Source organism: Nomascus leucogenys, chromosome 19 (genome assembly GCF_006542625.1).
Source record: "Nomascus leucogenys isolate Asia chromosome 19, Asia_NLE_v1, whole genome shotgun sequence".
Taxonomy (NCBI): domain Eukaryota; kingdom Metazoa; phylum Chordata; class Mammalia; order Primates; family Hylobatidae; genus Nomascus; species Nomascus leucogenys.
In genome coordinates this window covers 43,987,762-44,003,072 of record NC_044399.1, presented here as the reverse complement: position 1 = coordinate 44,003,072, position 15,311 = coordinate 43,987,762, and the positions used below count along the sequence as shown (strand labels likewise).

Below are 15,311 nucleotides of genomic sequence, written 5' to 3'. Positions count from 1 at the left end.
ATGGGAGCACAAAGGGAAACAATTTGTGGAAAATTAAGATTCTTTAGGTCAGGCTTTTACATGGATAGCATCATAAATACCTTGAATTGGGAATTCTTGGATTTTGAAGTTCATGTATATTTAAATGAAAATGAAAAGAATCCTGCAGACAAATGGTAGTGGCTTAACCTGTCTTAATTTTAACTTGCAGGCAGGGTGCTGTGGCTCATGCAAGTAATCCCAGCACTTTGGGAGGCCGAGGCGGGTGGATCACCTGAGGTCAGGAGTTTGAGACCAGCCTGGCCAACATGGTGAAACCCCGTCTCTACTAAAAATACAAAAAATCAGCCAGGCATGGTGGCGTGTGCCTGTAATCCCAGCTACTTGGGAGGCTGAGGCAGGAGAATAGCTTGAACCCAGGAGGCAGAGGTTGCAGTGAGCCAAGATTGCGCCATTGCACTCCAACCTGGGTGACAGAGCGAAACTTCGTCTCCCCGCCCCCCCCCCCAAAAAAATTTAACTTACAAACCCCTTTCACACTCACGTATATCCCCTTAAATGATTATTCTGTTATTTTTATGTGTGCATGATGAATAAGCTATTTTCATTTTATAATATTTACTTTAGACTCATGTATTACTAATCTCCATGATAAAATGTATCTTAATATAAGATTTATCCTTATAGAGAGATAGAACTTGATGTTTTCTATTTATTAAATGATACCTACTTTCCAATTGAATTTGAGTTATTTAAGGAGAAAGGCATTTATTGACAATTATTAAAATGATGTGCATGATTAGATAACGTAAAATGTATGTTTTAAGTGAAATTTTATATTTAGAATTCAAAATAGATTCATAGTTTAATGTTTAAGATTTTTAAAATTTATGTCTTAAAAAATGACTTATTCTAAATTATAGGAGGAAAGGCTTTTAGGCTTTCATTTGTATAAAATATTTATTTGTATAAATGAAAGCCTAAAATAGCCCTAAAATATTTACACAAATAAAAGCCTAAAATAATAATCCTCCAAAAATAATACATGATGGGTGTACAGTGTTATTCCCGATAAACATGAATATAATGGTCTCTGTATTTTCTCTTTTTCACATTGGTTTGTGAAGTGTTAGTTGATATCTTGATGTGCTGTTTGAACATTTGAAGGTAACTTACAGGTCAGAGAAATAATATTTTAAGGCAAACTTACAGAATTACAATTTTTTATGCACCCAATTAACTTAATGTCTCAACCTCAATGTTTTCTCTTAAACTTCAGATCTATCACACATGTATTTTAAATGTCACAGGTCAGTAATTTAAACTACAAAACAAAAACTCTAACACAAGCTTACAGTGTTCAGCTAGCTGTTAAATCATCTGAGTTTTAGGCCTCAAGCATGCTGTGATGTCAGCTGCCCATGCTCGCTTCATATGGATTTAGACTCTTGAAAGGAATTCTGTCTATAAATGGAGATTTTAAAATAAGGATTTTACCTATTGATTAAAATAAAGGAGTGCAAAACAGATACCTGTTTGTTTCTTCTCTCCTCCCTTACTCCCTCCCTTTCCCCTTCCCCAGCTCCCTCCTCCTCCCTGCTTCCCTCTTTCACCCAGGCTGGAATGCAGTGGTGCAATCACAGTGGCCTCAACCTCCCAGGCTCAAGCAATCGTGCTGCCTCAGCCTCTGTAGTGGCTGGGTCTACAGGGGTTCACCACCAAACCTGGCTGACAGATACCTGTTTTTATTAGATTCCTGACTTTATCAGTGAGACCTCTCTGAGTACCTTAAATAATCCTTGGAGTGGTGTCTGAACCCTGGGTTTGGAAACCTGGATTTAGATTTTTTTTTTTCTTTTGAGATGGAGCCTCACTCTGTCGCCCAGGCTGGAGTGCAGTGGTGTGATCTCAGCTCACTGTAACCTCTGCCTCCCACATTCAAGCAATTCTACTGCCTCAGCCTACCAAGTAGCTAGGACTACAGGTGCGTGCCACCACGCCCGGCTAATTTTTTTTTTTTGTATTTTCAGTAGAGACGGGATTTCACCCTGTTAGCCAGGATGGTCTTGATCTCCTGACCTCATGATCCGCCTGCCTCAACCTCCCAGAGTGCTGGGATTACAGGCATGAGCCACCATGTCCGGCCCCAGATTTTTTAAATACCACTACTAATATCTTTTTGAGAACCTATTTCCAGAAACATACACAATAGAGTATTTTTAATCAACAAAACAAAAACTCCCTCAGCAGCACAATGCATAATACAGGATGCTTCACTGAATAGCTTTCACAGGGCCACAAGCACTTTATATAATAATGGAAATAAGTTGGTTTAATGAATTCTGAGTATTAAAAAAGCACACAAATATACTATTATGTTTGACTTATAAGCTGGGAACAATAACATTGTAAACTAAGCACGACAAGTATTTTTTAAATATTTGATTATTTTGTGTTGATGTTACAAATTAAATAGCATTTTTCGTTTCTTCTTATTTTTCTTCTACTTTAGCTACACAGTCTCACCAGTGGTATTCTTGGGGCCCACCTAATATGCAGTGTAGATTATGTGCAATTTGTTGGCTTTATTGGAAAAAATATGGAGGCTTGAAAATGCCCACCCAGTCAGAAGAAGAGAAGTTATCTCCTAGCCCAACTACAGAGGTACAGTACTCTTTTTAGTGTTGAAAAATGGCATGTTTTTAAATGGCTTGATTATTCCTTGGAAACAGAAGTACAGTATAGGATAATTAAAAAATGAAGAAAGCTATGTTTATAGCTAAACATAGCACTACAATATTCAGGCTAGGTGTGGAGAGAAGCAAAGAGAAATTAAATTTTATCAGGGATTCAGAATAATGGTCTCAGACAAAAAAACAATGAGTGTGGGAGATGTTAGCATAAGTAGAGAGCTTACAAATTAAATGTTTAATTGCTTTTGAAAACAGTTTGTAACCTTTACATTCTGTTGAAGGCGTGTCTTAGTACATAAAGTCATAAATGCAAATTAAGCATTTTTTCTCCCTGTGGCTATTTTGGAGGGACAAGAAGTATGGACTTAATCTTGAGGTGAACAACAGTTTAAATGTGATTTTGGTAAAATCCTCATAGGTTGAAGATGCCAAGCACCTGTGTTTACCAGTGGGCGACTACCCTTTTTCAGTGCTGACGGACTTTCGGGACTCCTTAATTAAAAAAAAAAAAAAAGTGTAGTTAACCCCCTTGGCAGTTTCATACTACTTACTGCGAATGTGATTTTGGATTCCTGTACAACAGTACAGTATTCTCCACAGTTCCCTTCTCTACTCCCCACCTCTTTCCCAAAAGTGCACACTTTAATTCTCTCTTTTAGAGGTAGTGCACCAAGTGACGTTGTAAATGCTTCATGAAAGATTTAAAAGTTGCACTTTTGAGCATGATGCAAACAGTAATATATTTGGGCAAGTTCATTTCTTTGAGTGTTTGTTGTTTTCTGATTTTGCAGGACCCTCGTGTTAGAAGTCACGTGTCCCGCCAGGCCATGCAGGGAATGCCAGTGCGAAACACTGGGAGTCCAAAGTCTGCAGTGAAGACCCGCCAAGCTTTCTTCCTTCATACTACATATTTCACAAAATTTGCTCGTCAGGTCTGCAAAAATACCCTCCGGCTGCGGCAGGCAGCAAGACGGCCGTTTGTTGCTATTAATTATGCTGCCATTAGGGCAGAATGTAAGATGCTTTTAAATTCTTAACCTTATATGTTGTGCTTCTGACCATTTTCTCTTTTCCTCTCTTTCTTTTTTTTTTGTTTGTTTGTTTGCAATAAACATAAGTTCTTGTGTACAGCCTTTTATTTGGTTTATTTTTTAACATTGTTTTTGTGTGCTGCCATTTGTATCATGCCAACCTGAAAAAAAAATGAAAACATTGAAACTTCTGTACTCTTTACCAGAGAGTAGTGCTTAGCAAAAGATTGGTGGGAGGTCATCCTATTCCGTGGGGTTTTGTGATGGAATTGCCTACAGAGCCCTTATTGAAGCACTTTTACCTCTTAGGTAGTGCCACAATATAACCCCTAAGGATGCTGTTATAATGAGACTCCATAATTGAGACAGTACAGTCCAGTCTTACATGGATTCATTAGGTTTAAATAAAATTTGCCAATTTACACTAATTAGAGACTGTATGTCTTTGTAAACCTCTCATTTTTCCCATGAACCTTTTACAATTGTCATACAACATTATAGAAATTCACCCGTGCTTCATAACAAACACTGTATTTATTAGAAGGTCTAGCAAATTATAAGTAAACTTTAAACTCATTTTTGGGTGAATTTTCTGAAAGTACACATTGCATTTTCATAAGCTAGCATCTAAACATATGGTTGAGCAGCCTGTTTGTCCAGTTTGGTTTCCATTTCATGATCATGTATCATATATATCACCACATAACATTTACATGACTTACTACTCTTATTTTCAACACATTTGGTCTTGCTTATCTTTTTTATTTTTATTTTTGTTAGCACAGAGATCATATGTATCCATGAATTGTGGATTGTTTTGTCATTACCATGTCTCTGACAATATGTGTATAATTAATATGTTAGCTCTGGAGTCACATTCCAGGCTAGCATGTTAGAGCCGTGTAGCTTTTGTTCCTTAAGGGATGAGAAAACTTGCTGTCTGGCCTAACAGATAGGAAATCTTAAAGCCATTCTAAGAAATCTCTTATTATTAAATTTTCCCCTTTGATTTAAAGAGGATATCAATAAAAGGAATGATGACTGAAAAAAAAACCACTTTTTGTTCCTAAAGATAATTTTTAGCAGAATAGTTGAAAGGCTTTAAAACTTAAGTAATAGCTCTATAAGAAGAAAAGTGCTTTGTAAAGGGAGTTGAGGACTGGGCGCGGTGGCTCATGCTTGTAATCCTAGTACTTTGGGAGGCCGAGGTGGGTGGATCACCTGAGGTCAGGAATTTGAGACCAGCCTGGTCAACATGGTGAAACTCTGTCTCTACTAAATACACAAAAATTAGCCAGGCGTGGTGGCAGGCGCCTATAATCCCAGCTACTCAGGAGGCCGAGGCAGGAGAATTGCTTTAAACCGGGAGGCAGAGGTTGCAGTGAGCTGAGATTGCACCATTGCGCTCCAGCCTGGGCAACAAGAGCGAAACTTCATCTCAAAAAAAAAAAAAAAAAAAAAAAAATGGTAGCAATGTCAGAGCCCCACGGAGGGGAAATTACTACATTAGATTCATGTATATTGGAGAGTTTAGGCTTATATTTAGGTTTTGTGCTAACATTTGAGACCTCGTGGACTTACGTTACCACTTTCCCATTTTGGGAATTGGAAATATTTATATTCTAAATTGTTCAGCTCATTTAAAGCACATTTTCATATAATTTTTTAAATAAGAATGGTGAAGGCCAGGCACGGTGGCTTACGCCTGTAATCCCAGCATTTTAGGAGGCCGAAGTGGGTAGATCACCTGAGGTCAGGAGTTAGAGACTAGCCTGCCAACATGGTGAAATCTCATCTCTACTAAAAATTCAAAAATTAGCCAGGCGTGGTGGCACAGGCCTGTAATCCCAGCTGCTTGGAAGGCTGAGGCAAGAGAATCACTTGAACCTGGGAGGCAGAGGTTGCAGTGAGCTGAAATCATGCCGCTGCACTCCAGCCTGGGTAACACAGACTCCGCATTAAAAAATAAATAAATAAATAAAAAGTGAAACATTTAAGAATGAAAATGAATGAGACTTTTCCATTAAGATTGGTGGGGATCCAGTATCATCTTTGTCCTAGGAGTAGAAGAGAAACCATCAGCAACTCAGTTGGCTGCTGAGGAAACTCTGTTTCCCCAGGGCTTGTGTGTTAATTTTCAGTTAATTTGCACATTATCTTTGTTTTGGTTATTCTTCAATGAAGTATATTTTTCTTTTGTCTCATTCTAATTTTTTTTAACAATTGACGGGCCATGCTGCTAAAAGGGATCATAATTAAGTTACCTGTATTTTATTTCTGAAAGCATATAGATTATAGTAATAAAAGAGCAGTTGTTTCTCTGGATGAAATTCAGAGAGCATGTATTATTTTGTTTTGTATTTAGCTTCACCAGTCATTGAGTTTTACATATAGCTTCACCAGTCATTGAGTTTTACATAATCAGGTTCTTAAATAATTTTACCTTAAGATTTAAAATGACAGTGTTTCAGCAGCCATCTACTCGTTTTTATTTTTCAGACAAGCAATTAATGAACTTTTCCTGACATCTAATTGATTATGCTATCATCTCTTCTGTTCTTACACTTACCTTGTTACAACCTCTTCAGCAGATGTCTTGATCTTGGCTTGTTAGGGAGATTAGGTATTAATAACCTGACGTCCGTAGGCAACCATGTCTGTGATCTACTGGGTGTGTATAGGAGTGTGTGTGTGTGTGTGTGTATGTGTGTGTGTGTTTGTGTGTGTGTGTTTTCCAGTAAGTTTTCCTTAGTTTCTCAAAGGCAGTGTTAGGCCCTCCTCCACCCTGCAGAAAGTTAAGAATCGCTGTGATGCAATGTGAGTGTACTTTCAGATAAGGCAGAAGTGTGTTATTCTCAAAATATTGATGAATCTAGAGTTCTAATTAATGCATTTTAGAATAATTTATTAGTTCTTCCCTGTGAGCTTGAGACTCTTCCAAGCACTGTAGAAAGTGACCCCTTCAATTGCCTCTGGCCATGGCAGCACCATCACAACCAGTGTCATAGTCAGTTTATGAGATGACACTGCATAAAAGTGAAGAAATGGGAGCTTTTTAAACTTGTATTAAAGCAAATAGTAAAAACAAAAAAGGTCTTTGCAGATTCATAAAATATCTCAAAGAATATGTAAAGAGTAATGACATCTAAGGGAAGGGAAACTGGGAGGCTGAGAGAAAGGAGTGGGAAGATTTACCACTCTTCATCCATACATAGGAATTTTTTTTTTTTTAAGAGGCAGGGTCTTGCTCTGTTGCCCAGGCTCTGGAGTGCAGTGGTACCATCATAGCTCAGTGCAGCCTTGAACTCTGGGGCCCAAGTGATCCTCTTGCCTTCAGAGTAGGTGGGACTACCGGTGTGGCCCACCACACCTGGTTAATTTATTTTTTTTTAGAGATGGGGCCTCACTATGAAAAATTTATTTTTTAAACCAATTTCCCCAAATACCTAAATATTATTTTAATAATCTTTATATGTGACTATATAAATCCATGCCAAAAGTTACTAACATTAGTAAAATGCCTGAGCCAGTTCTACTATGTAGACAGTACTTATTAAAAATGGATTGGTAGACCAAAATTCTTCATTGCATAAAGAAACGTACTGTTATCTTAAGATTTGTGGCCCAACAGCAAGGTTATAAAATACCAAGTTTGGACATTGTGCTCACTTCAGCAGCACATATACTAAAAATTGGAATGATATGGAGAAGATTTTCATGACCCTGAGCAAGGATGACAACACAAATTAGTGAAGTGTTCCGTATTTTATTTAAAAAAAAAAAACTTAGCCATCTTTTCTTTTTTCCCCCTTGAGGTCCCTCCCCCTAGTAAAAAAGCTATGTATGGGAGAACGACGTTCCTCTGTTATTGTCATCATACATTATTTCAGAGACTTCACCAAAGATCTACAGAATCATCCAAACACCTGATGCACACAGGATTATCACCACTTGAGACTCAGGATCCTCACAGACTGAGGTTAAATAGAAGTAGGTTTACTAGCAACATTCCAAAGATGAAGCTAAAGTGCCTGGAAAAGTAAATCTGGATGATTTGCCTGGCACCTTGGTGGCTTGCAGAGAGAGTGAAGTGGTTTGGGCTGATAACACACCAGACTTGAATGGGCCACAATGTTCCCCCGTATGAGGTTATTTGGGAGGAACCTGAAGCTATTTTTCTGTTTGAAGATGCTAATTCGACTTTGGAAGTATCTCAAGACCCCACTTCATGAAAAATGTGTTTTATGAGATTTTTCTAGAGATTTCTCAGCTAAAGTTAATGATTGTATAAGCTTTTCTGAAATTTTAAGTTTGAAACATGAGAATAGTTGGTGTGCTTCTTTTGGTATTTTTGGTAGAGAGTTTAAATTTTTTTTTAGTCTGTGCCTTGTGGTATAAGCCGAGGGAGTTTAGTTTTAATAAAAATTTAGTTTTGAATGGATACTGAAAAATTTTTCTAAAGGGACAAAAGTGGTTACAAATCTCATCACATTTCTCATTCCTGATTTACCCCATTCAGTGATAACCATTATCATTGTTGCCTTAAGTATCCAAAAGTATTCTGTGCATCTATAAGAATCTTAAGTAGGCTTATTCTTTGTTTCTATATGATATTAACATACTCTCTATATTGCTCTGTCCCTTGCTTCTTTTTACTTAACATACCATGCACTGTATCGAGAACTGCCTCCTTTTTGTGTCAGCTGCATAATCTATTTTGTTGTTCTATAACTAGTTCCCTATTAAAAGCTTTTAAGTTATTTTCAGTCATTTTCTATCATAAATAATGTTGTAACAAATATCCTTATGCAGATATCATTTCATACTGATGTATAAAATGGGAATGTTCCTTACAAGATAGATTCCTAAAAGTTAAAGTTGGGGCCAAGGAGCATACATTTTGAATTTTGGTGTAGTTTTATTGCCCGTAGAAAAACTGCAATTCACAGTCCCACTCACAACATCTAGACAATTCCTATTTCTCTAGAACTTTGCTGGCAGTGTTACCCATCTTTGAAACCCGTGACTAATTGACAGATGACATATTACGTTAGCTTGCATTTCTCATTTTGAATGAGATAGAAATCTTTGCATATATTTGAAAACCATTTATCTCATTTTCTGTCAACTGTTTTTGCCCCTGGCCTGTTTTCTATTGGCAGTCTTACTGACTTGTGGGAACTTTTTATATTTTAACAAAGTTAGCTCTTAATCTGTGATATGCGATACAAATAGTTCCGCCGTTTTCTCTTTGACTTTATGGTGTATTTGCCAAGCAGATTTTTTTTTTAAAAAAAGACATATTAATAGTTGAATTTATAAAAAAAATTCATGGGTTTTGTGGCTTCTTTAAAAATACTTTACCAGTTCTAGAAGCAAACTCTACTGATAGTTTTATCTTGTCAGGGGTCTTGAATGCACATGTGGGATGTTTTTGTGAATTCTGTGTGTATATTGCAGGGTTTCTATCTCACTGCCCCCAGTATTACCAAAACATTGTAGAAAAATAACCATGAGTTTCAACAAAAGTAATAGTGTATTTCTAGGTTAACCCCAAGGAAATATAGATCATCCTCTAGGACACTGGTCCCCAACCTTTTTGGTACCAGGGACCAGTTTCATGGAAGACAATTTTTTCACGAACTGGATGGCGTGGGCAGGGATGGTTTTGGGATGAAACTGTTCCACCTCAGATCATCAGGCATTAGTTAGAGTCTCATAAGGAGCAGGCAACCTAGATCCCTCGCATAGCGGTTCACAATAGGGTTTGCGCTCCTATGAGAATCTAATGCTGCCACTGACCTGACAGGAGGCGGAGCTCAGGCAGTAATGCTCACCTGCTGTCCGGCCCGGTTCCTAACTTGGTACCATTAGTACTGGTCTGAGGCCTGGGGCTTGGGGACCCCTGCGCTAGGAAACTAAAGACGTGTTCCTTGTGACCAGTCAAGTGACTTGAGTGAGATACAGATGTTCTCTCTGGACAGGTTTTGATTCCTTCTGGGTTCTTTGGGCATTTCTCAGATTGCTTTCATTATCTGTGCACTTCAAATGCATATCTCCATGTTGAAGTGGAGTTAGGTGAGTAATTTTGGAGCAAGGACTGGCTGACAAGTGGCACCATTGTTGGCCTGGCATTGAGTGCAGCCCGGCATTCCTTCTAACCAACTCAAGTGTGGGCCAGACAATCCCACTTATGGCTATTTCCTCAGGGCCAACTGTATTTTTCCTACTGAATGGCTACAATTTTCTTATGTTAAAGAGTGACTAAGGCAGTCCTAGAATCTTTTCACTCTAATTTTTTCACAGTTGAGACATAATTCTTGCCACCAACTACTTTTTTTTTTTTTTGAGACAGGGTCTCGCTCTGCCACCCAGCCTGGAGTGCAGTAGTGTGATCATGGCTCACTATAGCCTCTAACTCAAGGGATCCTCCCTCCTCCTCCTCCTGAGTAGCTGGAACTTTCTATAAAATATGATCAGGATTAGTGAAATATGCTTCTTTCTAAAAAGCTTTGATCTCCCTCTCAGAGGTACTCTGTAATGCAAATTGTCACTTAGAACATCACATAATTAATCCTACTATTTTTAATGAGAAATTAGAAGCAAATATAGTTTAAAATGAAACATCTTTGGGTATTGTGTTGATTACCTCTTTGACAGATTTGTTGATAATAGCCATCAATGTCTATCAATTGCTGCCATATGGCAGTTTTCCTTTGGGTCGTCTAGACTGGAATAAAAAGCAAATCTTATTACTAGTAATACGGTGATTGCCTTTGTCAAGACATTGAGAAAATAACCAAGGTGACTCATTCTGGCTTTATTTTATTAATAGAGAAGAAAGAAAAATTTATCTTGTCCTTATCCCAAATATAACTTGAATTTCAGGTGAATCACTAATATTAGCAAGAAATTATGTAGTGTTAACTCAATGGTTCGGCAAGCGTTTGATCTTTACAGGCTTTGGGTTGCTTCCTAGTGTTTATTTAGATTACTCTTCCACAAGATGTTTATCATATTTCTGCCGGTATCTTCACTATTATTCAACAATAGGTGAAAAGCTTCATAGCTTAGTAATTTATTTTTTCTCATGGGAATCAACTGAATAGGAAGAAAAGAAATTGGATCATTTATACTTGTCAGTGGTTGCATAATAATTAGCCAATAATTGGGTGCTATATATTCAGATTCCTAATTGTTTTAGGCTCTCTGCAGTATGTGCTTTGTCTGTTTTAATGTTTTTAAACTTATTTTTTAACTTTTAAGTTCAGGGGTACATGTGCAGGCTTGTTATATAGGTAAACTTGTGTCAAGGGGGTTTGTTGTACAGATTATTTCATCATCCAATTATTAAGCTTAGTACCCATTAGTTATTCTTCCTGATCCTCTCCCTCCTCTCACCCTCCACCCTCTAATAGGCTCCAGTGTCTGTTGCTCCCCTGTATGCATCCATGAGTTCTCATCATTTAGCTCCAACTTATAAGTGAGAACATGCAGTATTTGGTTTTCTGTTACTGTATTAGTTTGCTAAGGATAGTGGCCTCCAGCTCCATCCATGTTCCTGCAAAGGACATGATATCATTCTTTTTTTCTGGCTGCATAGTGTTCCATGGTGTACATGTACCACATTTTCTTTATTCAGTCTATCATTGATGGATATTTAGGTTGATTCCATGTCTTTACTATTGTGAATAGTGTTGCAATGAACATACACATGCATGTGTCTTAATGATAGAATGATTTATATTCCTTTGGGTATATACCCAGTAGTGGGATTGTTGGGTGATAGTTCTGTTTCTAGCTCTTTGAGGAATCACTACACTGTTTTCCACACGGTTGAACTAATTTACATTCCCATCAACCATGTATAGCATTTCTTTTTCTCTGCAACCTCTGTTTTCTCTGCCAGCATCTGTTATTTTTTGACTTTTTAATGATAGCAATTCTGACTAGTGTGAGATAGTATCTCATTGTGTTTTTTTAACCACAATGAGAATTTTTTAAAAATGCTCTTTTGCCATCTTCTGTTTAATAATTTTCAGAAAATAGTTTTTTTTTTTGTGAAAGGGCTACAGCTCATAAAAACTTAACTTTTATTTAAAATTATTTGAAGTTCCAGACTTGCACATTTTAACTCTAGTAGAGCAAATAATTTCTATGGATATCAAAGGAAATTCTCCGTGTGTATGCCCAGAAATGTCTCAGTTTGCAAAAGGAAAAATTCTTCAGTAAATCAGAAAACCTGTAGGACATTTTTGTCAAATATTTGAAGGTGGGAAAAAGGCATAAACATAGTAGAATCATACAAGTTAAAGTGATTCTGTTAACATTTATGACAGTATTAAAGTGTTTCAATACACATTTTGTTTTGTCCCTTTGTCTTACACATCTACTCTTCCAAATGACAGCTAATTAAGACACAGAATGTTTGTATTGCATGCTTTATTTTTCTTTGTCTGAAAATGTCTTACAATAGGGTATAATGAGCATCATGAAAACTTTCATTAGCTAATACCCATCCTCACAGTTTCTTACTATTCTGACTAAAATACTCTCTGCACACAGGTAGCCTTTTAAATCTCAGCACCAGTGACATAGTTTGATCAGGGGTAGAAAACCAGTGATAAAACCAAATGGCCCATTATTACTCTTGCAAATCCCTAGTGTAACAATTGAGTTTCGCCAAGATAGGTTAAGCCTTCACAGTGGGGAAGGGATGGCCAAGTATGGCTCATCTAGGTCAGAGATGGCCAAGTTTGTTGCCTTTAGCAGCTGTCATTTATCTTCCATGTCAATTCAATCTTACATTAAGACTGATTCCACCTTGCGCTTTACAGCCATTATTTCTGCTATAATGTAGAAATGCCATGGCTAGAAATGAAGCATATTTCTGAGATGGGCACATGCAATAAAAAAGCATGAGTGTGTTGGATGTGTATTAGCTATACCTATATGGGGCCTTAAAGTGAGTGTTTTCCATATTACTCTGGTACCCTTTTTTTTTGCTTTATTTCTAGGGGTTAACGAGTTGTTTTGATAGCCCATGAAAATATCACATGGTTATTGTAGGCATGACCTAGATAATGGTGGTAATGTCCTTGAAGAGTGCTGTCTGTATTCTCTTGCATGTAAATTATTATTGTTATTATTGAGATGGAGTTTCACTCTTGTTGCCCAGGCTGGAGTGCAGTGGCGTGATCTTGGCTCACCGTAACGTCCACCTCCTGGGTTCAAGCAATTCTCCCGCCTCAGCCTCCCGAGTAGCTGGGATTACAGGCATGCGCCACCATGCCCAGCTAATTTTGTGTTTTAGTAGAGATGGGGTTTCTCCATGTTGGTCAGGCTTGTCTCGAACTCCCGGCCTCAGGTGATCTACCCGCTTCGGCCTCCCAAAGTGCTGGGATTACAGGTGTGAGCAGGTGGGCAGATCACAAGGTTAGGAGTTCGAGACCAGCCTGACCAACATGGTGAAACCCCATCTCTACTAAAAACACAAAAATTAGCCCAGCGTGGTGGTGCGCATCTGTAATCCCAGCTACTCAAGAGGCTGAGGCAGGAGAATTGCTTGAACCCGGGAAGTGGAGGTTGCAGTGAGCTGAGAGCATGCTATTGCACTTCAGGCTGGGTGACAGAGTGAGCCTCCATCTCAAAATAATAGTACTACCAATAATTAATTACATGTTATTTTATGTAAATCCCATTTAGAAATTGGGAACCAGAACTAGAAACCATTTTCTCAAACCCAAAAGGAAATTATATGGGAATCTGGTGGCTATTTTGTACTGTTTTCCATTTGTACCTTTATTTCTGTGGTGTATGTAGTCTGGCTAGAAAAATCCATTTCATTGGTTATCTCCATGTTTCTTTCTCTCCTCAGATGCAGACAGACATGCTGAACTATCTGGAAGTCCACTGAAAAGCAAAAGCACTAGGAAGCCTTTGGCATGTATCATTGGGTATTTAGGTGGGTATTTTCTAATAGAGGAAAAACTCAAAGAGCAATTTCTGAATTGTATAGATATTTGGCAATTCTAAATGGACATACCTAAACTAATTCAGACCCTTCAAATAGCCAAAATTGGATACCTTTATCTATATAGTCAGTTTATTTTGTTTCAGAAACTTTTATTACCAGCACACACAACACACACAGAATTATGGTATATGTTTACTTTTTCCAAAAAGCCATGGAATAAAAATGTAATGTATATTCATGGAAATAAATACAGATTAATCAAAAAAGAAAGTGAAAAGCATTCAGTTAGTACTTAGGATGAATAGTCTTAATATTCTTCTTCAGATCCTTCCCCTGTTTGTAACTCACCTCACCTCTTTTTAAATAGAAGATTTATTTACTTATTAAAATGAGATCAAACTGGTTTATAACTTATCTTAAAATAATTATAGGTTTTAATTTTTTATTTTATTTGTTTTTTGTAGAGACAGGGTCTCGCTATGTTGCCTAGGCTGGTCTCAAACTCCTGGCCTCAAGTGATCTTCCTGCCTTGACTTCCCAAAGTGCTGGGATTACAAATGTGAGCCACTGCACCAAGCCTTAAATATTTATAGTTTTGGTGCTTAAGGTGACTTTGAAGGGGAGGTATTTGTATTGCTTTCTGGTTTTTATCATGCCATCTCACTTGGAAATCTCCAAAGATGATAGCTTCATTTTTATGTTGAAATATCACAATTAGGAAAAGTATAAAAAATTACTATGCAATAATCTCTTTGTTTAAACAAAGTTTTAAGAAAAATAACTTGCAAAATAATGGTTTTTCACATACCTAGAAGCAAGAATGGCATGTTTTTGTGCTTCTCATAGTTCTTTTTCAGTAAAGTGAAATATGTACTCAGAGTTGCTTTGACAGAAAGATTTATAATTGTGAAATGTTCAGACTGCAGACATCAACTCTTTTGAAAATCAAAGTGTAGTCTTGAGTTTGGTATATTATCTAGTCCTTACCCGAAAGAATGTTCCAGGAGTCAGAGGCTTAAAGCTTCTTCTTTGATGTTGCTCTACTACCTTATTCCTTGCTTTATTTCTTTCTTTCTCTCTCTTTTTTTTTTTGAGATGGAATCTCACTCTGCTGTCCAGGCTGGAGTGCAGTGGCGCAATCTCGGCTCACTGCAAGTTCCGCCTCCCGGGCTCACGCCATTTTCCTGCCTTAGCCTCTCGAGTAGCTGGGACTACAGGCACCTGCCACCAGCCCAGCTAATTTTTGTATTTTTAGTAGGGACTGGTTTTCACCTTGTTAGCCAGGAGGGTCTTAATCTCCTGACCTCATGATCCACCTGCCTTGGCCTCCCAAAGTGCTGGGATTACAGGCGTGAGCCACTGCGCCCGGCCATTTCTTGCTTTATTTCTCAGGGGTTAAAGAGTTGTTTTGATATCCCCTGAAAATGTCACATGGTTATTGTAGGCATGACCTAGGTAATGGTGGTAATGTCCTTGAAGAGTGCTGTCTGTATTTCTGTATTCCCTTGCAGAACTGACTCCTAGATGTCCCTTCCCACCTTGCATGGGAAAGTTTCTGATCACAAAAAATAGAATAGGCCAAGTGTGGTGGCTCATGCCTGTAATCCCAGTACTTTGAGAGGCAGGCAGATT

The 15,311-nt window shown here is 37.8% G+C and overlaps 1 protein-coding gene and 1 non-coding gene across 12 annotated transcripts in view; both read left to right on the top strand.

Moving 5' to 3' along the window:
• Nucleotides 1-15,311, top strand: part of MTA3 (metastasis associated 1 family member 3) — a 271,716-nt gene that overhangs the window by 221,234 nt on the left and 35,171 nt on the right. For all 11 annotated transcript variants that reach the window (XR_004026930.1, XM_030799376.1, XM_030799379.1 and 8 more), the window contains exons 13-15: nt 2,492-2,643; nt 3,464-3,686; nt 13,581-13,667. Coding sequence is in view for 10 of the 11 variants with exons in the window: in XM_030799376.1 (XP_030655236.1) it covers nt 2,492-2,643; nt 3,464-3,686; nt 13,581-13,667 (462 nt within the window). In the remaining variant the exon portion in view is untranslated. The remainder of the gene's footprint in view (nt 1-2,491; nt 2,644-3,463; nt 3,687-13,580; nt 13,668-15,311) is intronic.
• Nucleotides 7,365-7,472, top strand: LOC115831591. The gene has a single exon (XR_004027119.1). It is a non-coding gene; the product is annotated as a U6 spliceosomal RNA (small nuclear RNA).